The sequence below is a fragment of the Chelonia mydas genome, chromosome 20 (assembly GCF_015237465.2).
Source record: "Chelonia mydas isolate rCheMyd1 chromosome 20, rCheMyd1.pri.v2, whole genome shotgun sequence".
Classification (NCBI taxonomy): Eukaryota; Metazoa; Chordata; order Testudines; family Cheloniidae; genus Chelonia; species Chelonia mydas.
In genome coordinates this window covers 28,830-52,604 of record NC_051260.2, presented here as the reverse complement: position 1 = coordinate 52,604, position 23,775 = coordinate 28,830, and the positions used below count along the sequence as shown (strand labels likewise).

At 43.3% G+C, this 23,775-nt stretch overlaps 1 protein-coding gene across 2 annotated transcripts; it reads left to right on the top strand.

Annotated features, from left to right (window-relative positions):
* Nucleotides 1–1,057: 1,057 nt before the first annotated feature.
* Nucleotides 1,058–22,839, top strand: RACGAP1 (Rac GTPase activating protein 1). Of its 2 annotated transcripts, none has more exons than XM_037884105.2 (17): nt 1,058–1,356; nt 6,558–6,646; nt 7,660–7,862; nt 9,024–9,160; nt 9,837–9,906; nt 11,555–11,608; nt 12,496–12,573; nt 12,913–13,030; nt 14,408–14,538; nt 15,553–15,717; nt 16,709–16,804; nt 17,085–17,283; nt 18,040–18,145; nt 18,356–18,488; nt 18,680–18,815; nt 20,037–20,145; nt 21,631–22,839. In XM_037884105.2, exons 2-17 carry the CDS (start codon nt 6,562–6,564, stop codon nt 21,704–21,706), a joined length of 1,896 nt encoding a protein of 631 aa, XP_037740033.1. In that variant the 5' UTR covers nt 1,058–1,356; nt 6,558–6,561; the 3' UTR covers nt 21,707–22,839. The 2 variants fall into 2 exon arrangements, with proteins under 2 accessions (XP_037740033.1, XP_043388867.1); XM_043532932.1 differs by having other exon boundaries at nt 1,230–1,356; nt 6,562–6,646.
* Nucleotides 22,840–23,775: the final 936 nt, after the last annotated feature.

Below are 23,775 nucleotides of genomic sequence, written 5' to 3'. Positions count from 1 at the left end.
CTTAACGTTACTACCACAAACAGTTCCATTCACTTCAGTGGAAGTACCGATGGCAGTACTCCATGCATCTGAAGAAGTGGGTTTTTTACCCACGAAAGCTTATGCCCAAATAAATCTGTTAGTCTTTAAGGTGCCACCAGACTCCTCGTTGTTTTTGTGGATACCTCTGATAGATGGTAGCTATGGTAATACAAACAAATAATAATAATAGTAAAGTTAAGCATGTGTGTGTTTACAGAATTGGATCCTAAGATTCTAAACTAATTGGCGCAGGGTCTGTCTTTCACCATATGTCTGTACAACAGCTGGTTTGGTTTGGAAAATACTGTATCCAGTGAAAAAGATGTGAATGGAAAGACGCAGACTATAATTATCCCATGTTGAAATATGGCCATGTCCTTGGAACTAACAGCCTGACTCTTATGGAAAATGCAATGACAACAAGCGCACATGACCTCAGTTTTATGTCTCATCTGAAGAGCAACAGCTCCAAAAGGCAACCCTAAAACATCCTCACTGCATTTTCCACTTTATGCATCCGATGAAGTGAGCTGTAGCTCACGAAAGCTTATGCTCAAATAAATTGGCTAGTCTCTAAGGTGCCACAAGTCCTCCTTTTCTTTTTGTGAATACAGACTAACACAGCTGCTACTCTGAAACCAGTCTCCACACAGCAAGCCTGGGTCTGCCCTTTCTCAGTTACTGCAGCTGTAGAACTGAGAGATTAGCTTAGGTAAGGGGTTCTCAAACTGGGGAGTCGGGACCCCTCAGGGGGTCACGAGGTTATTACAGCGGGGGTCACAAGCTGTCAGCATCCACCCCAAACCCCGCTTTGCATCCAGCATTTATAATGGTGTTAAATATATTTAAAAGTGTTTTTATTTATAAGAGGAGTGGCACTCAGAGGCTTGCTATTTGAAAGGGGTCACCAGTACAAAAGTTTGACAATCACTGGCTTAGACTGCAACACGCTTGGGGTGGGTACTGTGCCTTGTTTGCATATAGGCTGTAGCCCACTGAAGCCTCTAGGTGTGTCCCAAGTGCTGAGGTCTCCATTGCAACACTTGCCCTCACTGACGAACACGCCGCCCTGCGGCTCTCAGAAACCAGGGGGTGGAGCCGGGAGGCCAGGCCCTCAACAAAGATGGTGTTCAGGTCAGGTTCAGCGTGCCAGTTCTACGTGTGGAAGCGGAACCAATGAGTGGCAGAGAAGGCGCGGATAGCTTTCTGTGATTCGCCAGCTGTGAGGATTCAAATCAGAGGGCGAGGCTGCCGCGCGGAGCTGGGTGGTTGCACTACAGTTAGCGCCTGCCGGCTCGTGAGGAACCGTCGCCCCGAGCGTGTGAGGCGGCCAGGGTGAGTAGCGGGGGTCCCGGGGTCACCCTGTCTGGCGGGCGTGGGGCCCCTCCCGGCTGACGCTGTGGGGGCAAGTACCCGCGCTGAGTGAGCCCCAGGCTGGTGGGGAGGGGTCGCCCCATCGGCTTCCCCTGTGTCGTGGTGGCGGGCCTTCCCCCCGGCCGCCGCGCCGCACTGCCCCTCCGAGACTCGGGGTCGGTGCCCGTCAGGCAGGAACCGGTCCGAGCTGGCCGGAGCAGCCCCGCGCGCTCTGATGCTGGCATCTCCCAGCACGGCTAGGCCCCGTCACCGTGCTATCGCGGCCCCGAGGGGACGGGAAGCCCCGGCGGCGGGAGGGCGATGCCGGGTGCTGGCGATGCCTTCCACGCAGCTGGAACGTGCCCTGACTCGACTCTTCTTTGTACGGACCCTTCCTCCCCGCATCAGGCAATGGTGGATTAACCTCAGGGAGCCTCATGACCACAATAGCCGCCTCTGTCCTCAGGCGGGGTCCTGTTTGGGGAGAGCCTTGCTGTTGAACGCCCCTTTGCGTGGTGGGCATTGCTGGATTCCTGGTAGGGGAAGACAGTTGTGTTTTGGACGTCCCAGAGTGAGCCTGTACCTGTCAACGGGATGTTTAGGATGCCCTGCATGGGTGTTTTTCTCTAGAGGCATAATTGAAATTCTGTTAAATCCTTGGGTTTAAATAAACTTGTAGCTCTTTCAGTGGGATCCTAGGTTTCAGAGTAGCAGCCGTGTTAGTCTGTATTTGCAAAAAGAAAAGGAGTACTTATGGCACCTTAGAGACTAACCAATTTATTTGAGCATAAGCTTTCGTGAGCTACAGCTCACTTCATGGGATGCATAAAGTGTAAAATGCAGTGAGGAGATTTATATCCTAATGACTCTTTCAGATACACTCCTCTTACTTAGAGGCTTCTTTGCAATTGACATTGTAAATGTATGAGAAGGCTTAAGTTAGACCTTTTGGATCTCTACCTTGTGTAGAGAGAGAGAGTGATTTATAGTCTAGAAGAGGCACCTCCCTTTTAACTGTGGAACAGAAGAGTTGCCCAGCATTGTGGTATTTTGTTTTAAGGACATGGATTACTTTGAAATGAGCCTGTGAGAGAACTAAAATTAATTTTGACCCCTTAGGACTGCTTGGCTTCCATCTCCTGTCTCATGTTTAGGTCTGGATCTCAATGAAAGCACTGTAAATATCATATTTTAGGAAGATGCCTGGGTGATTGATGCTTTAAATACACTGTATCAACCCTTCTAAAATGTTGTTTTGCATTTTGCCTTCTCCAGACTCTTCTCTCACCCCATATTGTCTATTATATTTTTAAGTGGTTGAAATTCTTCACTCATTCCTCTCTAAACCTGGATTATTGTACCTTTAGAAAATAACTTGGTGAATGTAGATTTTAAGTGCTACTGCTCAGGCAGCTGTACTTGCTGCCTACGTACTTTTTAGGTGTTGAGGTAAAAGGCATTTAACCAGCTGAAAAACACTGTACCTCCTGAAGTTAGTAATTTTATGGGGGTGGGGGGAGGAACAGTTAAATTTCAATCAAACTTTCTTTCTTAGACATCTGTACTCTATTCCTATGTAAATCAGGGTTGTATTCGCTGTTTGAGGTAATCCCATTGTTTTTAGTGGGACTGCTCTTGTGAATAAGGAAAGTAGGATTTAGACTATGTTAGGGTTCTATTTATGGTGGAATGGGTGTATCTATTTACACTTTAAGAATGCAGCTCTCATAGATGTACTGGAGGGCTTGCTAGTATACCTTTATGTTGTCCCATAAATGTTACTGGTGAGAGAACTGTACAGTGAAGCACTAAGCACTCATGGTGAGAACAGGAATGTTCAAATACCATGTCATCGTCCAGTGGTGGACTTGTTGTTAATCCTTCTCTACTGAGAACAATCCTCCACCTGCAGAAATATGAGATAGGCTTGCCAACTATTGAGGTGACTGCAAAGTTCCAAGAGGTGCTTGAGACACTCTTAGTTAAATAAGAATGCTTCAGATAGTTCTGCAGAGCTGGCACAGTTTGGCTGGTGATGCAGTAATGATTTTCTGCTGCAAGAGTGCTCACTTCTGTAAGTAAACACAATTGCCACCTACATCCTATTACATAAACCTTGGAACATGGGGACCTGAATCCCAGGATTCTCTTAGGGCTGACTAGCAACATGTCTGTCAGGTGAGGTATAAATTAATGGTATCACTGTAAAGTGTGGAGCCTGTAGAAGACAAACAGATGATAGGATGGCAAAGAAAATTAGCAAACACAACTAAGGTCAGTCTGACTTAGAGTCTGACCACCAGCTAGACGGCAGGATGTTGTATGCAAGAACACAGCCAGGTTGGGCTTAGCAGAGGAAAAAGCCATGGACAAGAATGACTGGCGGTGGTGAACTGCTTCCTATGTCTGTAAAGTTGCTTTGGGATAAGGGAATAATAAAGTGTGCATTTCAGTTAAATGGATAGTGGGGGGAGAAAGGTCTTTGGATTCCCAATAGAGGAGCTGGCAGTACTGCCTGCAGCCTGTTTGAATTTTTTTCCAACTTCCGTTGATTGATGTGGAGGGACCCATTGTGTAGTGATGTCATGTCTGATTGATTCTAAATTTTTTAAGTAACAAAAAATTGTACTCAATTTTTTTCTTACACTTATTTTTATAACCACAGGAGACTTGCCCATTAAGAACCCATAAAAAGAACTGCTGCTGAAGTGATTCGAAGGACATTTAACCCACTAGTGCTCTTTATTGGTGTAATGAGATTGCTGTAGACAGTTTCTTGGTTAGTGCTTGATTCTTAAGAGGCATATCATTTTGGATATGGAACCAAAGAGTTCAGGTCTAGTCTAACCCCCTGCGAAGATGCTGAATTTTGTTGTGTTTAAAGCATCCAACACAGATAGCTATCCAGATTCCTTTTGAAAACCTCCAGCGAAAGAGCTTCCACAACCTCCCTAGGCAGTCTGTTCCATTGTCCTACTGCTCTTACGGTTTTAATCCTAAATTTTCAGCTAAATCTGCTATGCTGTAGTTTGAACCTATCACCTCTTGTCCTGTCTGTGGCAAGATAGAACTTTTCTCCATCTTCTTTTATGGCAGCCTTTCAAATATCTGAAGACCACTATCATGTCTCTCCCAGTCTCCTCTTTTTCAGATTAAACATACTCAGTTCCTTCAGCCTTTGCTCATATGGCTTGCATCCCATCCCTTTGATCATCTTTGTCACTCGCCTCTGGATCCTCTCCAGTTTCTCTATATCCTTTCTGTAAAGACCAAAACTGGACGCTGTACTCCAGCTGAGGCCTAACCAGCGCTGAGTACAGTGGTACTACCACCTCCTGTGACTTGCATGCTGTGCTTCTGTTAATTCAACCTAAAATTGCATTTTCTTTTTATGCAACAGCATTGCATTGCTGACTCGTGTTGAGGTTGTGATCCATCATAACTCCCAGATCCTTTTCAGCAGTGCTGCCGCCATGTCAGTTATCCCCCATTCTCTATTTGTGCATTTGTTTTTCTTCCCTAAGCGTAACACCTTACATTTATCTTTGTTGAATTTCATTTTGTTGTCAATAGCCCAGTTCTCCAATTTATCAAGATTACTCTGAATTTTAGCTGTATCTTCCAAAATGCTGTTAACCTCTCCAGCTTTGTGACATATGCAAATTTGATCAGTATGCTCTGTATTCCTACATCCAAAACATGAATAAAGATGCTGAACAACACCAGACCCAGAACAAATCTCTGTGGAACATCACTGGAGACCTCCCTTCAATCTGACGTAATTCCATCAATAGTTACTCTTTGATTGTGGTTGTTTAACCAATTATGTAGCCACTTAATGGTAGTTCCACTGAGCCTGCATTTTTCCAGCTTACTTATCAGAATGTCATGTGGCACTGTGTCAAAAGCCTTGCTGAAGTCCAGGAATATGGTTATGAGAATCAGTCCACTGGAAAGCATTTCAAAACAATTCTGCTATCATATTACGCTCTTCCCTTACCCTTACTAAGAACATTTTCATGAAAATTAGATCTGAGGATTCATCTTCTGATGCTGGTTTGGTATCTGAACTCGTAATCCAGATCCAGTCCTTGCAAAGCCTTACTCCTGTAACTAAAGATTACTTGCTAATAAGGCTTTTCTGCACTGTAACACCGGTTTGACATCAGTCATGGTGAAATGAACAGAATTAAGCAGGAGAACATATGAACATTTAAAAACTGATGTCCCCCTTTCTTTTAGGTGTCCCTACTAATGAAGAATGTAGAGTGAAAGAACAGAAATATAGAATAACATTCTTGCAGTAGAATTTTTCTTCTGAGGCATCAGCAGGTCTCTAAAGAGTTTGAATTTTCCCTGCCGAATGGAATTAAAGCATGCCTGTTCAGTGCTTTATATGTAAACTGCTTTTACCCTTCTAATTGTGGAGGTGGTGTGTTGCGTAGCTTGGATGCCAGGACATATTACAATATAATCATCTGCCTGTACTTGGTATTAACATATTAGCCAGAGTTCTCATAAGCATTCCAACAGAAACCTGCATTAGAGAAGTAATTTCTGCACTGCTGAGCTAGCAATTTCTGTCTTGATCATTCCTGTGATGTAACTGGTACTGCCATGGCCATCATTTTAAAAGATCTTTTCAATAAGAACAGTAATTTAAAAAATGAAGCAAAATCCAAATCTACCCAAAGATCTCCCAAGGACATTTGTTTAATTTTTTATGTATGTAGCTCTGAAACTGTATGGATAATGGTGTCCTTTGAAGAGTTATATTCTTCCTAGTCTGGAATTGGAACATTTTGTATACCTTCAAAATTATAAATTGGCAGGAAATCCGTGATTGTCTTGTTGGGGTATGAGGCCCTACAGTATATTGCAAGTTATCTGAAGCATTGGAGTGTTTGTGGGGGTGTGTATGGGGGAAATGTAGAGGTTCTGTACAAAGCTGTCTCGACCATCTTCAATTTATGGGGACACTTGAAGACCTTTTCAAGGAATAAGATCAGAAACATACAGCTGTTTGAAACTGCATTCTTGAGAGACTTTTGTATTTGGCTACAAATGTTAAGTCAGAGACTTTAGAGCACAGGTTTGTCTTAGGCTGGCAATGAATGACTCCTGTGTCTGGAGGAGTGGAAAAACCTGGATAGATCACTTTAACTCTTTTCATTTCTTGGCAGGAAGATGGAGACTGCAATGCTGAATTTACGGAATCTGTTTGATCAACTCATGCACCAGTCAGAATTTCTAAATGAAGGAAATGAATACCGTAAGTCAAGTCACAGTTAACTCATGTATGTTGTTCAATGTAAGAATAGACAACTACTAGCTCATTTCAACTTCAGCCCCGAGTACTAAAGAGCCCACTGATGGCTTTGTAGGTAGTGGTGCTCTTCCAGGTACATAGATTTGGGAGCAAACTTGGTTCATTTGCTCTGACTGGATGCTTGAAGTGACCAGCTGAACTTCTGGAAAGAATGCATCATGCTGTAGCATCCTGATTTTCTTGCACACAGAATTTCAAAGTTGGCGTTTACAAGGTTTGTAAGGTGTGTGCGTGTGTGTGGAGAGTAAGCTAATTAGTACCAAAGGAGGGGGTGAAAACCTTACGGGGGGTCCAATAGTTAACTTTCTTCGACATGGGCCCAAGGAGAGTTTACACTGTCTGGGACTAACTGCTTCCATAAATAGCAGGGGGGAAAACACTGGCTGAAGGCAAACTTGTGAAATCTCTTCTTGCTGTAGCTTTGCAGGGTGGAACATTTATATTCCCCTTAGGGCAGTGTGAAACAGCTAAAGGAAATTGGCTTTATACAAATATTGATTTGAAAGTAAAATTATCTAGCTGAATGGAGTTGCAGCTCCAGACATCCATAATACTAATCTACATCTACTGGAGCATATTACAGCAGTTATATTTGAATCTGCTATTGAAAGTCTTTCTGGTGTACTAAGCTGTGACCATAATGTAGTCTGTCTTCATGTTACTTTAATAGCAGTAGTTTTGGCCGGATGTATGACAACTTGCCAGGAAGGTCATCGTTTTCTTTAAGCTGATATAGCATAACATATGAAACCTGGGGAGCGACTCTTATATTGAAGTCTACATTACATGCTAGAGACTGGATGGCCAGTAAAACAGGAATCCATGATTCTGGTATGGGGAACTGATGTAACTGCTGGGGACATCAGCTAGACCAGTGGTCACCAACAATCGACTGGTTGATTCTAGAGTTGTTAAGACAGTTGATTCGCTGTTAAGACTAAGTGTCCTCTTCTCAGAGTTTATCCAGTTGGCAAAGAACTTTGAAGAGTTCAGAAAGAAGTGGCAGAAGGCAGATCATGAGCTGGCCAGGTACAAGGATCTTCTGATGAAAACAGAAACTGAGTGTAGTGCACTGGATGTGAAGCTGAAACATGCTCGCAATCAGGTGGATGTGGAGATCAAGCGAAGACAGCGAGCTGAAGCAGACTCTGAGAAGCTGGTGGGTATCATGTTACCTGTGATGTGACTTGTGTGTGGAACAGGCTTTGCCTTAATTCCATAGAGGTTCACTTAAATGAGTGTTTCTGTGCTATAGATAAGTCCACTCAGAGAAGGATGTGGAAAGTTACAAAAGAGCCCTCTATGTACCTAAATGTGTTGGCACAAAAATATTAATTCCTGTAGTATATTTAATAGCTATACATGTTTTCCATGGTACCATCACCTTTAAATATAACAAAATGGAAGACTCCACTGATTTTAATGACACTGGGCAATAGGAAATGGCACATGAAGCACCTTCATCTGATTAGAGTATTAGGAGTGTTCAGTGTGGTTCTGACTGCTTGAGTTCACTTTGTAGCTTCAAAGCTACATGCAGCTCTTCTGGGAGTTTAATGAGCCTGATAGGAACTCTTTTCACTCTCCTGGTCTCAGGTAGAGAGGACATAGGCAGCCTCCCACCAATGGCATGTGTGAGGCAGGAATGAAGAGAAATTCTATATTACATGGATTTGCAGAGAGCCACAAAACCATGACTACTTGCGTCACTGCAGCATTGTGAGACATCAACAAATTTCAGGAAGTTCTATTGGGAATCTTGTGACTTTCTGTGAGGCCTTTTGCTGTAGTGTCTCTCCAGCTCTTTAGGGTTTAGTAACTATAGACATTTATAACCCTGCAGGTAGGAATTGAAGCATATTGGCAAGATTAATATGGAGTTTAATTCATCCTAATGTATTGTTTGGAAGATTCCATATTGGTTTCCTCAGCAGACTGGAATTGTTCAACTCTATAATTCTTTTGTGCGTTTCTCAGCAGTCTAAAAAGGTCTAAGCTACTTGGATTTATGAAGACAATAACTGGCACCTAATAAGACCTCAATAAATTGTTTTCTATTGCAAGAGAGTATAGCCTTCATTTGAATAGTGATTTAATTCAGAAGAATCTCACTGCTGCTACTTTAAATTGAGTTTGTTACCTGTTGGAAGCTATGACACCAGTTTCTGCTTTATGGGCTTTTAATATGGTGTTGGAGTAGCAAACTTCCTCAAAGCCTACCTGCATTAGCTGTATTAAATGTCTTATGGTCTGCCTGTCTCCCATAAATCTGAAGTGAAGCTTTCTCCCCTAGCTACAGCTGATGTTTTCCGCTTTACAGGAGCGGCAGATCCAACTGATTCGGGAGCTACTGATGTGTGATGCATCTGGAAGCATTCAGCTAAGTGAAGAACAGAAATCTGCCCTGGCCTTCCTTAACAGGCCTCACCTTTCCACTGGAGGTTCTGGGAACAGAAGGTAGGGAAGGTAGCAACCTGACCATAAGGAAAACAACTGATTAGCACAAATACTTAAACTCTTGGATATCTGGTCCCTAGATTTACAGTAATCTTTGACTTTGGTAGAGATTTTTGACTTTTCCTTTGCAATACCCCAAAGCCATCAGCTTTTTTCTCCTATGATCCTGTATTCCAGGATCTTTCACATGACCTCTTCCTCAAAGTGATCTAATGCATAACATAAATTATTTTAGTTTGAAAAATTTGAAACTTTAACTGTTCTTATCGAAAGCTATAAGAATTTCATATTTCTCACTAAATCTAATTAACGCAGGTAATTGCATTTACAAGTTACAAGTTTTTGATATCCTCTCAAAATCATTACAAAAATATATTTCTGCTGTATCCTTTGAGACTGAATACAGTGATCCAGATGACGTCATGTCACTGATTTATATAATGGCACTGAAATATTCCTTATAGTAGAAATAAGGGGGCTCAAGAGGCACTAAAATGATTGCAAAAATCATTATTATGTTTATACTACATTAGTGCTACATTCATAGCATCAAGGTCTTGCCTTGTTCCGAACTGGAATACATAGCTATTGCCTGGTCAGTAAACTTGCCCTGGAATCGTGAGGTCAACTGGAAGTGAAACCCACAGATTAATAGGTTTTTTACTTTACTTCTTAGACTTTCAACAATAGATGAATCTGGCTCAATTCTATCAGACATCAGCTTTGACAAGACTGACGAGTCACTGGTAATGTAACTCCAAACTTTGAGAATTATCTGTCTTTACTCTCCATATTGTTTCAGCAGCTCATTGTCTTGCAATATCAACCATAAAAACACTGCACTGCTAAGCAAAGTTAAATAGTGTCCTTATATGTTGATTCTCGTTACAGACCTATGATATGAGTGTTCTAATTTAGTGTTCTAATCAGTGTGGGGGGGTGTGATACCACAAGATCAGGTTTCTAGTATCTAGTTACCATTCTGTCTACAAAAACTGAGTACTGTGATGTTATAACTAGGGATTCACGTCTGGTGTGGAACGGCAAAAATCCTAACAGGCTTCAAGACAAAGTTTGTTAAGTTTATGGAGGGAATGGTATGATGAGACAGCCTACACTGGTATGTAGTGATCTGCAACTGCTAGCAGCATATATCTCCAATGGCTGGTAATGGGATACTAGATAGGGAGGCCTCTGAGTTACTGCAAAGATTTCTTTCGCAGGTGTCTGGCTGGTGTGTCTTGCCTACGTGCTCAGCGTCTAACTGATTGCCATATTTGGGATTGGGAAGGAATTTTCACCTGGGTCAGATTGGCAGAGGCCCCGTGGGGGGTTTCACTTTCCTCTGTAGCAGGGGTGGCCAACCTGAGCCTGAGAAGGAGCCAGAATTTACCAGTGTACCAAAGAGCCACAGTAATATGTCCGCAGCCCCTCCACATCTCAGTGCTCGACCACCAAGCTTTGGAAGTGTCCTGTCCCGTGTCGTGTCCCGTCCCCCCCCCCCCCCCCCCCCGCATCAGCAACCCGCCCACTGGCAACCCCACCAATCAGTGCCCTCCCCGCACCTCCCGATCAGCTGTTTCATGATGTGCAGGAGGCTCGGAGGGGGAGGAGCAAGGGCATGGCAGGCTCAAGGGAAGGGGTGGAGTGGGAGCAGGGCCTGTGGCAGAGCCAGGGGTTGAGCAGTGAGCACCCTCTGGCACATTGGAAAGCTGGTGTCTGTAGCTCCAGCCCGGAGTCGGTGCCTATACAAGGAGTTGCATATTAACTTCTGAAGAGCCGCATGTGGCTCCAGAGCCACAGGTTGGCCACCCCTGCTAGTCTGTAGCGTGGGGGCAGTGATCACTTGCAGGTTTAAACTAGTGTAAATGGTGGATTCTCTGTAACTTGAAGGCTTTAAAAGATGATTTAGGGACTTTAGTAACTGAGCCTGAGGTTAGGGGCCCATTACAGGAATGGGTGGCCTGCAATGTGCAGGAGGTCAGACTAGATGATCATGATGGTCCCTTCTGACCTTAAAGTCTGAGCCTTAGTAATTCCAGCATGAAATTTAAAGGGAGCAGTGAGTGTAAGAAATGACTAATGAGGGGTGGAGGAGGTAGTAGAGGCCAGTGAGAATTCTGAACCTCTGTTTCTATCCCTGCTATCAGAATCTTAATGAGCACAGAGGTGAGGGAACTGGAGGGAAGCTGACTTCCCTGGTTATAACCCTTCAGAAATCACAAATGGAGCCAGAGGAAACACTAGATCCATAACTGGATGATAAGATGAACCTGTATTATATTTGTCCTAAGCTCGCTGCTCCACTGTTCTTTAAAATTGATTTAATGAAAGACATGGCTAAAGTCTGAAAGATATTTGCAGTATGCTAACAATACTTTGTCCTACCTATAGGATTGGGATTCCTCTTTGGTGAAGGCTGTCAGACTGAAGAAAAGAGAGAAACGGGTATGTTACATTCTTTCCTGTTAAGTGGTTGGAGCAGTCAGGAGTAACCATAGGTAGTACTGTGGCTACATGTGGTAGTTCAGCTATTATAATAGACACTCTGATCTGGTGGTCACTGTCCAAGCTCAGTCAGATCAGACCACCCAGAAATGCACTGTAATCTGCACCATGGGCAAGAGATAGAAGGCTTCTTCTGACTTAGTTTATAGAACTAGACTATCTAGATGAATAAATCCTTAATTCTTTGCATCCAAAAATTCATCACTATTGTGTGGATTCAGATGAAAGCTTTGGAAGTAACTTTCACTTGTCAGCTGGAGATGATGGAGTGAATTTCCACATCCCATTCTAGTCTCACCTGTAGCTTACAAGCGGAAGTTACTTGGAGTGAAGCTTCTTGGTGGATCTACTGCATCATTCTGGTAACATGAAATAGGGGGAAATCAAAGTTAGGTGTTTCCATTATAATAGTGGGCTCAGGATTTGTCCTACTACCTTGCAGTCAGCATGTGGGTTGGGTAGGGAAGGGGGACTGAACCATCAGAAGAGATGACTGTCTTATTGGGGGAGGATTTGGTATTTGCTCTGTGTTTTCCAATAGCATTCCTCATGTTGAAGGGGGAAAATTACTTCCCCTGAAGGTCTTGGTGGTAGAGCACTGAGTTGGCCAGTCACAGTTCTTGGGAAGAATGCGTGCTAAATCATTTCTACTGGTCAGTTAGGCTGCCTTATTTCACAAGTCTTTATATCCTTCCTAAATAGAAATCATTATGGACTTCAATATCTGCAAACACTGCAATGGAATTTACCCCAGACCTTCAGGAAATGCAGTGTGATGCTCTAGGTTTGACACCCCCAATCTTGTTTAACACACATTTTCTTTTCAGCGCTCTTCCAGACAGTTCATAGAAGGCCCTCCAGGTCCTTTAAAAAAAACCCGATCAATTGGCTCCACAGTGGACCAGGTATGTAAACCCAGCTGAGTTTGTGTGCATCTAAAATCTCTTGTCAGAGGTGGCTGTATTTGTGTAGCCCCCAAATGCAGTAGGATACTCTTTGAAATTAGAGCTAGTATAACAGTTTCACAGGACAGCATCTCATGGAGTCACTGCTAATGCCAGTCACATAATTTGGAAATTATCTTCCTTTTCTGTACCTCTGGCATTTGACACAAGATTAAATTAGACATCTGGTTAAGTTGTACACATTAATGCAATATAATTGATCTGCTGGGGCCAATAAAAGCTATATATCCCTTGCCACATCATATTGCCATCACTAATCATATAGCTCTTTCATTTCAGGGAAACGAGTCTATAGTTGCAAAAACTACACTTATGGTCCCTAATGACGGTGGCCCAATTGAAGCTATCTCCACTATTCAGACTATACCTTATCATCTCAGAAGCCGGAGGAAGACAGGTAGGTATATGTATGTCTGCAGGCTGTCCCTTATCCTGGTTTTAATGCACAATGCTATTACTTGTCATTAATTTTCATGAATCTTTATTTGCCTGTCTCTGCAGACACTGATAGAAATGGGGGTGATTATGTTGAAAAGTTATTTTGAAAAAGGGTAGTCTGAGGGATCTTAATGGCTACTAGTAAAGTTAACAGCAAAGACCAGAACTTGTTTGCTGAACCACACTTCACAATGACCAACTTCACAATAAATAAACTAGGCACATAGTTTTTCTCTGCCATCTCTTTATTTGTTAAATCTAACTGGGCTAGTAAGTGTTAATATCTAGGAGAGGAGGATGCAGTAAGGAGGATGGAAACAAAATTCCAAGAAAATCTTTGTTCCCTCCACCTGCTGCTTCCCATTTCTCCTATAATTAGCATTAAACTGGTATCTTGAAAGCTAGTAATCAAATAATAGTCTCTCTCAGGTGTCCTAATCCTGGCTATTGGGGAAACTCTAAATTTAGCTTGTTCTTTAAAAAGAATAAACCTCTCTTTGAAAGCTGGGTTACAGAAGGATCTTTAGTTTTTTCTTTTGCCTTGATCCCATTTAAACATGGGGGCATTTTCCTTTCAGACCCTCTGAAACAGACCATAGTTATTTCAAGCCCAGAGAAAATCAAACTGAAAGACAAAAGCTGAACTTCTTGCTTTTAGCTTTCTCTTCCTGGCCGTCTCCAAATAAATGACTTTAACCGATAAAACTTCTCTTTCATAAATCTTCTGTGTGGAGGTATTCTGATCAATCCAACGCAGGGAGTGTGGGGGGGGTTCTAGCATTGCTTTTATATATTCATAAGCAAAGTAATAGCTCAAAAGTTTTGTATACTAGAGTGATTAGAGGTAACTCAATGTGTATCCAATATAAGAACTATGTGCCTGTATTAATGCTTATTCTCTCAGTTAACTCAAGATGTGCTGCTCCTGGGCAATAATAATTGAAGCTTGTTGCCCTTATTCTCTGATTTTAATTGCTTTCAAAAGTAACATGGCTTTGCTTTCAGTTTTAACACACTAATACACCATACTTCTTGTTTGGCTTTGGAAAGCATGTCTGCAAGAGTGATTGCCTGTGAGATAGAAAGGAACACAAGACTGCATAATTAACCATTAATTGCCAGTTGTATCTTGTAACAGCCTCTGCTGGGTGCACTACCTTTGGCATAACACAGATGCCAGGTGCAACTGGTAGTACTTGTTAGGCCATGGATATCTCTGTCATTCACAATAATCTCCTGCCGGTTCCAGGACACTTGTCTCAATCATTATATAGTCTTTATACTGAAAACAGAAGACTGGAAAATTATTCTACAGATCTCTCTCTCTTTTTTTCAGCCAGTTTACAGCCCTGGAATAGTGACTCGAGCTTGGGCAGTAGGCAGCTGGAACCCAGATCTGAAACTGATGGATCTAACACTCCTCAGAGCAATGGGGGGATGAGGCTGCATGAATTTGTATCAAAGACGGTATGTGTACAGGCAGTAGGAACTTGAGCAGCTCTCCCCTTTCAGTTCTCTTGTGGGTGGATTATAGTCAGTCCTGAAAGAGATTCACTGGACCTACTGCTGTACATCCCTCTTAGTGCAGGCTGGTGCACAGTGTCAGTTATCAATCTGATGTTGCCAGTTTCAGCTCTGGGCTCTGACCCGGAGTCCTCAGCTATGCCCTGGAATATATGCAGGCAGAGCCGTCCCTTGGGTATGGCGAATCAGGGTGAAGCGGGGAGGTGAGGCTAGAGGCAGGTGAATGGGGTGAGGAGGTGAGCGGGCGCGTGGAGGAGCCCCCCTACCAGAACCTCCAGCACCACCACCTCCTCCCTCTCACCGCTTGCCGCGGGTCAGATGTTTCATGGTGTCAGGAGGTGCTGAGGGGGGAGGAACAAGGGCACAGCATGCTCGGGGTGTGTGTGTGTGTGTGTGTGTGTGGGGAATTGGGTGGGGATGGGAAGAAGCAGGGTGAGGGTGAGGCCTTGGGGGAAAGGGTGGAGTGGGGATGGGGCCTGGGCAGAGCCAGGGTTGGGGGGAGCACCCCCTGGCAGATAGGCTCCGAGTTTCTAATGTCTTGGGCCCTGCACCCCCCTAGGGACTGCCCTGTAGGCAGGCATATATCTTTTAGTTTCTGCTGTGAAAGACCTCTTGTACTGCTATGCTGAAGTTTAACACCTGACAGTTAAGCCCTTGAGATCCAGAGTGTAAACTTTCCATGCATGTCCCAGTGACTGTAACAGATGTCATGATGGCTGGAACTAAGATGGTAAAATAAAGGAGCAGGGTTTGCTAGAAGCAAAATCACCAACCATTGACAAGGGCCTATTTAACTCCCAACCCCATTATTCTTTCTACGAATTTGACATGATGGTATCTGTGCTTTGCCATCAATATAGAACAAGACACTCATTCAATATACCTGTGCAGCTAAACTGTATCTGTTGTTTTGTTGCATTATTACCACTTCCTCACACACAGGCTCTTTATTTCCAGGTTATCAAACCAGAGTCATGCGTTCCATGTGGAAAGCGGATAAAGTTTGGGAAACTGTCCCTAAAGTGCAGGGACTGCCGTGTGGTGACTCACCCAGAATGTCGGGACCGCTGTCCCCTTCCCTGCATCCCAACGTTAACAGGAACTCCTGTCAGAATTGGAGAGGTATGGCTTTATGTGAGATGAGCTTTGAACCCTGTAGCTGCCAACAACAAATGGGCTAATGCCCATTTGTGAGAACTAGACCTTGCTTAAGGACTCCAGGAATCTTATATACTAGTTAACTTGTTGCTGCATTATGTGGATTGTCTGCTTTATTACAGATCTAATAGAAATACATAAATGAAACTGTTAAATAAAGCCAAGAATAGTAGGAATGTGGGTTTTTTGGAGGGATGAGAATTGTATGTGGTGGTTCTGAAAATATGTGGTGGAGGCATTTTGTTCTGATTTTGCAAGCAGTCACAGAAACTATTTCTCGCTCTGCATGTATCAGTGTTTCCAGTGCAGCCTCATCTGTCAACTGAAGTTATTGGCAAAGTTATTTTGCTTAAATTGGAGCCTTAAGATGCTTTCAGGTTGGTGAATGATGGCACAGCTAAGCTTGTCTTTAAGCATCTCCTGCTTGTTTCAGGCTAGATCCCTCTTTTTTGGCCACTCACAGTAGTAGTCCTTCCGTTTGCTATAAAGAGCTGAATGCAGTCTAGACATTTCTAGTGGACTTAAGATCCTGATATATAGGTGCCAGAGTATCTGATTTATTATATGTTAATATTACTTGCCCTCCTTTCCCTTCATCTCCGCTGCATGGTCCATTCTCCACTGTGAAGCAGGAGTCTTTTGCCCAAGCTTCTAGTGTATGGTAAGACATGTTGCACCTGTGGAGTTAAGTGAAACTCAGTTCTTGGCTCTCCATTTCCTATAGAGTAAGAATGTGTTGTATGGAGGATTTCTGGGTAGATACTGTTTAGCTCTCTACCAGACTACATAGTGTTTGTCCTCTCTTTGTACCCATGGCACCTACCTCTGTGGGTCTGGGGAATGAGAATCTAGTGACTCTTCCTAAGCCTATATCTGATGGGATCTCCTGAGCACTTCCAGTGTCCTGAAGCTTGTAAATGTCAATGTTGCAAAATCAGTCTCTTCCTCCTTTTAGGGGACGCTGGTGGACTTTGTGCCCATGACTCCGCCAATGATTCCTTCCATTATAGTTCATTGTGTGAATGAAATTGAGCAGCGGGGGCTACGTGAGGTAAGAATCACCTGAAATCAGTGGGGATGCTAGTGAAATGAATTTGGCTGTGATATTAGAGCCACAGTTGGTTAACCTGAGGATCTCTTGTTTATGATGCTGTAGATGTACACAGTGCTGTTCAATACATGAGTCACGATGAGCAAGTTACAGTCCCTACTCAGAGATCTCACAGTTTACAATGAGGACAGGAGACTGCTTTTACTGAAGAATCTAGACTTTGCCTTCTCAAGATGTTTGGGCAGGTGAAGTCCTGACTTTAGGCATTGCTCTCTAACAGACAGGCCTATACCGAATTTCTGGCTGTGACCGGACAGTGAAAGAGCTGAAAGAGAAGTTCCTTCGAGGGAAGACTGTGCCCTTGCTCAGCAAAGTGGATGATATCCATGCCATCTGTGGCCTTCTTAAAGACTTCCTGCGCAGCCTAAAGGAACCCATTCTCACATTCCGGCTAAACAAAACTTTTATGGAGGCAGCAGGTGAGGCGAGCCAAATGCCATTGGCAGCTGTCGTGCCTGAGGGAACATTCTCAGACAGATCCATCTGAATTGGCAGTCCTTCTCGGGTATGAATGTATTGGCAGTACTGAGTATACTGTAAAGAGATCTTCCATCCTACCGCAGATCTACCTCTACAACACTGCCTGGTGTTAGTGAAGTATCTCATCCAGGTCTTTGACAAACTTTCTCTGATCAGTAATCTGCCTTGCTGCTGCAGCTATCTCATTCTGTGGATTTTATCATGTAGGCTGCTAACATTAGGTGGATACTCACTCTCTAGATCCCATATTTTTAGATTAATCCTTAAATAATCCTATGTTTTGATTTTTGGAACTAATCAATCGTCCTGGTAGTCAGTATCCTGTTCAGGAATGGTGCACAAGTTTAGTGCAGTCTTGAAGCTATTCTAACATTTGTACAGAAAATCTTTGAAATCAGTGTCCAACAGAGAGATCACAATACAGTGCTGTTTACCAGAGGATTTCAACGCATTTTACACACATTAAGCTTCATAACACAAAACCTCTGAGACACTGGTATTAGCCCCATTTTAGACAAGGAAACCACGGCACAGGTGTTTAAATGACTTGCTCAAGGTTAGACAGTATCAGAATTAGAATTCAGGAGCATGGGACCCAGAATCTTAACACTCTCCAGCACTGTGATGGAACATACTACTGTCTGAGGAAAATGGTCCCATAGGCCTCTCTAATCGCTTTCTTTTTTTATTTAAAGAAATTCTGGATGAAGACAACAGTGTGGCTGCCATGTACCAGGCTGTTGGTGAACTCCCTCAGGCTAACAGAGACACACTCGCTTTCCTCATGATTCATCTTCAGAGGTGGGTTCAGCCAGGTTAGGAGTTCTGGAAATAGGGAAAAAGAGATGATGCTGTAGTTCTGTTTCTACAGGGGTTGAGTGACAGGGGAGTCTTTACCTGGGACTGTTTGCAAATTCACATATAATTGACATCAGCTTACATTATCAGGGCTTTCTATCTGTGAACAAAATTTACTCAATGTCCTTTTCTTTTTCTTTCTTTCTTGTCTAGAGTGGCTCAGAGCCCAGACACTAAAATGGACATCACCAACCTGTCCAAAGTCTTTGGTCCCACAATAGTTGCCCATGCTGTGCCAGATCCTGACCCCATGACACTCTTGCAGGACACTAAACGACAACCCAAGGTAGGTGATTAGCAATGACACCTTGAGGTAGAATGTGGATGTAAGACACATGAAGTGTCCTGTTAAAGAATCTGATTATACTGGCACCTGGGGGGCTGTTGTCCTCTGGCCCATCGATACCACTTTTAGGCTGAATGAGTTGTAGGTTTCTGGTACAGTGGGGAATTGTGTGCTAAAGTGTATTTCTGTAGGTGGTAGAGCGGCTGCTGTCACTGCCAGTGGAATACTGGAGCCAGTTCATGATGGTGGAGCAAGAAAACATTGACCCAGCGCATATAATTGAAAACTCTAATGCCTATTCCACTCCTCGAACACCAGATGTTAAAGGTAGCCCTGGAATGTTGCTCTATCAGATCTTCAACTATGGTCAAACATCTACTCTAACTAAAACAATGACCTCAGATCAAAGCCTTTTGTTAGATTGTGTTGGAACAGGCTTGCCAAACTGCATAATTCCTCCTACTCCTCTTCCACCTTACAGTTACCATACAGCCTTTGATACTGATGGTCATGGCTCTTTATCGCTGATATGGCATTTCAAGTGCTATAGCCATGTTGGTTCCAGGATAATAGAAAAACAAGTGGGGTGAGGTAATATCTTTTATTGGACCAACTGGTGAAAGAGACGCTTTCCAGCTACACAGTGTAGCTTGAAAGCTTGTCTTTTTCACTAACAGAAGTTGGTCCAACAAAAGAGATTATCTCACCCATCTCATCTCTCTAATGGCATTTCAAAGCAGGCATTCTTTGGTCCGTTTTACCCACCTCCCAGCCTCAGGAGGAGTCTTACTTTTTCACAGTGAGGACATAACATTTTGCTCTTAGTCCCCAGCCTAGGCCTTAACTGTAACCATTCACTGTGATAACCAAGCATCTGTAACACCTGCTGCCTTCAGTGCTGCAAGTCTGAATGTCAAGCTACGAAGAAGCTTTAAAGAGTTAAATATCTAGCTGTGGCATTGTCAATTGGTGCGATGTTACCAGGGCATTTTGGGGGGGAATGGAGTGGGAAGTAGCTTATGACAGGAAAGACAAGCTTCTCTCAAACTTCAGCAAACCTAGTGGAAGACTAACACATTTTTACGTACAACGTGTACTAAGCAGTGACTCCTGCTTCGCTTAGCTTTGCTGTTGTGCCTCTATTTTTATAGAACATATTGGGCCAGTTCTGCTATTTTCACTTGTGTAAATCTGGAGTCCCACCATGGACTTCAGCAGAGTTATTCTGATTTACCATATGTCAACAGGGCAAAATATAATCCCATTACCTTAGTTTAAGAAGAAACATTGTATGTGAGTTATCGTGTGCCTGTTCTAATATGAAAAGGAGTACTTGTGGCACCTTAGAGACTAACCAATTTATTTGAGCATAAGCTTTCGTGAGCTACAGCTCAGAGCTACAGCTGTAGCTCACGAAAGCTTATGCTCAAATAAATTGGTTAGTCTCTAAGGTGCCACAAGTACTCCTTTTCTTTTTGCGAATACAGACTAACACGGCTGCTTCTCTGAAACCTGTTCTAATATGACCCTTGTTTCCTCTGTCGGAAGTGAGCATGCTGGGTCCTCTCACTACTCCAGAACAGCAACTGATAAAGACTCCTTCGTCTAGCTCCCTGTCCCAGAAGGTCCGATCTACGCTCAGCAAGACTACCCCGAAGTAAGTGGCGCTGCGTACTTTGGGATAGTAAAATCAAATGCTACGGCCATGTCTACACTAGAGAACTTACAGTGGCACAGCTGTACCAATGCAGCAGCACTGCTGTAAGATCTGTTTGCTTTTGGAAAGGAAGATGTCTGTCTGTATCTGTACAGGTTTTTTCATGCAGTTGATAGATTTCCACTCCATACGGCTAAATGCAGTGCCTTGCATAATGACAGGTTTCAGAGTAATAGCCGTGTTAGTCTGTATTTGCAAAAAGAAAAGGAGTACTTGTGGCACCTTAGAGACTAAACAATTTATTTGAGCATAAGCTTTCGTGAGCTACAGCTCACTTCATCGGATGCATGCTGTGGAATGTACTTTCCACAGCATGCATCCGATGAAGTGAGCTGTAGCTCACGAAAGCTTATGCTCAAATAAATTGATTAGTCTCTAAGGTGCCACAAGTACTCCTTTTCTTTTTGCAAATACAGACTAACACAGCTATTACTCTGAAACCTGCTGTAAGATCGATTGTGTAGCCGCTCTATGCCGATGGGTGAGAGCTCTCCTGTCAGCATAATAAAACCAACACCTCAAGTGGTGGTAGCTATGTTGGCAGGAGAAGCTGTTCACCCCAGCGCATCTGTCGGTGTAACATATGTCGTTCAGGGAGGTGCTTTTTTCACACCCTGAGTGACATAAGTTATACAGGCAAAAGTGGTAGTGTAGACAATCTGAGCTACTGTCTCAGTCCAAATAATATCAAACACTATATTTGAGTGTTTATATACCAGAAAGCACAAACAAAACCTCCCCCCCGCCCCCGATTTGAAAGTATCTTCTTTCCCCATTGGTCCTTCTGGTCAGGTGCCAACTAGGTTAATTGAACTGATTAACCTCTTACAGGTAAGTGATTCTGTACCCCTGACCAGGAGGGATTTTATGTTACTGCATACATAAAGGTGGTTACCTTCCCTTTTGTATTTATGATGGTAGTTTTTTTATAAGGGACTAATCAACTGCTTACTGTGGTGGAGAGGGGCACTACTCCATGGGTGGGGTGGAATATATGGCAGAGAACTAAAGGGGTTGAGAAAGTTACAGGGGCTTGGATCTGCCCTTCCTCAATGCAAACTTCATAACATGCTCCTCCATGGCTCTTAGTGCAGCTGGTCAGAGGGACAGCTTATGTGTACAGGTCCAAGCTTCCCTCCCTAGCTTCCATGGCACTAAGTTAAACCTAGAGTCTGAAGTACAGGCATTCGGAACCAACAAAAGGCAGCTGCATCATAAGTAGTATGTGACATCGTGAGCAGGGAGGGGGGACCACAAACAAATCAAAGTTTAAAAAGGAGTGTTAAAAAAGCACAGAATGGTGAAAAAAGATGTCACTGTACATGTAGAGGTGCTAATTCACTAGTCCATCACAAGGAGGTGCTCTAATGGCAGGGCTGGGAATTATTGCTTTAGAACAGATCCTTACCATTTCTGTTTGTTTAGATTTGGGAGCAAAAGCAAGTCAGCAACCAACCTTGGACGCCAGGGATACTTCTTTGCCTCTCCTATGCTGAAGTAAAATGGACATGGAGTTTCAGCCCTTTTATAACGTTTACAGCCCACACATGCATGACTACAATAAAGGACTAACTGCCCTTCACTACTCTCAGCAGCCTGTTTACTAGGGTGTAATCTTATGACTTTTGTTTTTAGCTTAATTGAGATTTTTAATCGAGTTTTATTGTGCAATGTATTTTATTAAATATTTAGTGCTATATTACATCTAGCATTAGCGAGAAAAGTAACTGGCAAGATCTAGTCAGTATGTTAGCGCAAATTGCCACAAATATTTTAATTTGGAAAATATATATCTTTCAATGGGAAGCTGGCCTCCATCTGTTTAAGAGCACCTTATTGGAGTTCCATTTAAACACTTTTCGAAAACTATAAGGCAGCATTTTGCACCAGCAGTAATCCTACCTTGTTCCAGGAGAACTAGCATAATCCTTTGGGGAAAGAGTACTGATCCTGTCTATTGAGAAGCAGTGAATGCTGAGGAACACTTGTTCTTCCTTTTGCAAGTCTATTTTTAGTGAAGCCAGTGACTTTAGAAAGTGAGAACTCTTAAAACTTGGCCATGTGAAAAATTACAAAAACCAGTGTTCCATAATGCACCTAAACCTGCCATAAATCTTGAGACTTATTTGTGCACTATAAAGTGGCTCAGCCTGTAAATGTGTTACTGAAGTTTGTATCTCTCTTGAGTACAGGCCAGTAATTTTGGCCTCGGCTTCTACAAAAGTGAGTTTGGTTTGTTCTTAATGAATTGCCACTTGGTATATGACTTATACAGCAGAACTACATTAAAAATATCTGCTGTCTGTAAAGAAAAGTTTTATAGATAAGACTGTCTGCAGATACTAGCACAAAGAATTATTGGATTGGTACTGTGGGTGCTTTTAAAAATTGTACTACCCTTCTTGATTTTTGGGATGGACATGTTTGTTAATAGTTTTCCAAATTCCAGGATATGAGAGGGGATGCTAATTTACCTAGCCCAATGTTGCACCAGAAGACTTGTTAAACATGTACCAATGCTTCTAAACATTGCTTCTCTGTATTAAGTTCCTGGAAACTGTACTGACTTCTGCCTATAAGAATCATGTACAGTTGGTATATCTGAAAAAAGTAAAATCACAGTTTTCTAATGAGGCCCAGCTTGCTTTGTATTTTGGCTAATGCATTTCCCTCATTTGTGTGTTTAACATGGCATGTTTCAGACCAAAGTTCATGCTAGGCCTGAGATTCTCTCCACTCTTACTTTCTTTCTGCTGCTGCCCCCCACAGCAAACCCACCCCCTTTGAAATACTGCCAGAACAGTCCAGGAAACAAATATTTTTACCTTGCCTGCCCAGGATGTGATCCGATAGATCAATGACTGTAGTAAGAAAGTGGGTAAGAAAATAGATTTTTCTGAATCAGCAGAGGTTAGAAATAAACAGGTGTAACAACTTGAGGGAGAAGAGAAGTTTACGGACTTGTAGGGGCCTCTCCCCTCACCTACAATCTTGTAAGTGTCAGGAGATCATCTTGCCCTCCATTGCCTGTAACAGGCTTTCCTACACTTCAGTGTGGTATCTGTGTGTCAGGTTAAGTTTCTGACCATCCTTACTGATCTGTTTTAACACGAATGATAATTGTTCTTGCCCAGTCTGTGGTGTTAGTACAGATTAGTGTTCCATCTAACTTTTCCCACTCGTGTGGAATGAATTTTATGTGCACCAATATGGAGGTGATGTGTCACCTCCGTATTGGTGCACATAACAAAATTCATGTGGTGGGGGGCTGAGTGGGGGAAGGGGCTCAGGGCTGGGGCAGAGGATTGGTGTGTGGGGGTGGGTGGGTGGGTGAGGGCTCTGGGCTGGGGATGAGGGGCTCAGGGCTGGGGCAGAGGGTTGGGGTGTAGGGGCATGAGGGCTCCAGCTGTGGGGTGCAGGCTCTGGAGTGGGGCCAGGGACTAGGAGTTTGGGATGCAGGCTGCTAGGGGCTATGGCTGGAAGAGAGGACTCCATCCAGCTCTCTCTCCTGGGCTGGGGGTGGGGGGACGTGCCTCTCCCCTGGCTGCCCCAAGTCTGGGGCAGGTTTGT

Coding starts and splice junctions, on each gene's coding strand:
- RACGAP1 (XM_037884105.2), top strand. CDS start 6,562: ATGGAGACTGCAATGCTGAATTTACGGAATCTGTTTGATCAACTCATG. Junction 12,574..12,912: donor TTGGCTCCACAGTGGACCAG/GTATGTAAACCC, acceptor CTTTCATTTCAG/GGAAACGAGTCTATAGTTGC. Junction 18,816..20,036: donor TCGAACACCAGATGTTAAAG/GTAGCCCTGGAA, acceptor CTCTGTCGGAAG/TGAGCATGCTGGGTCCTCTC.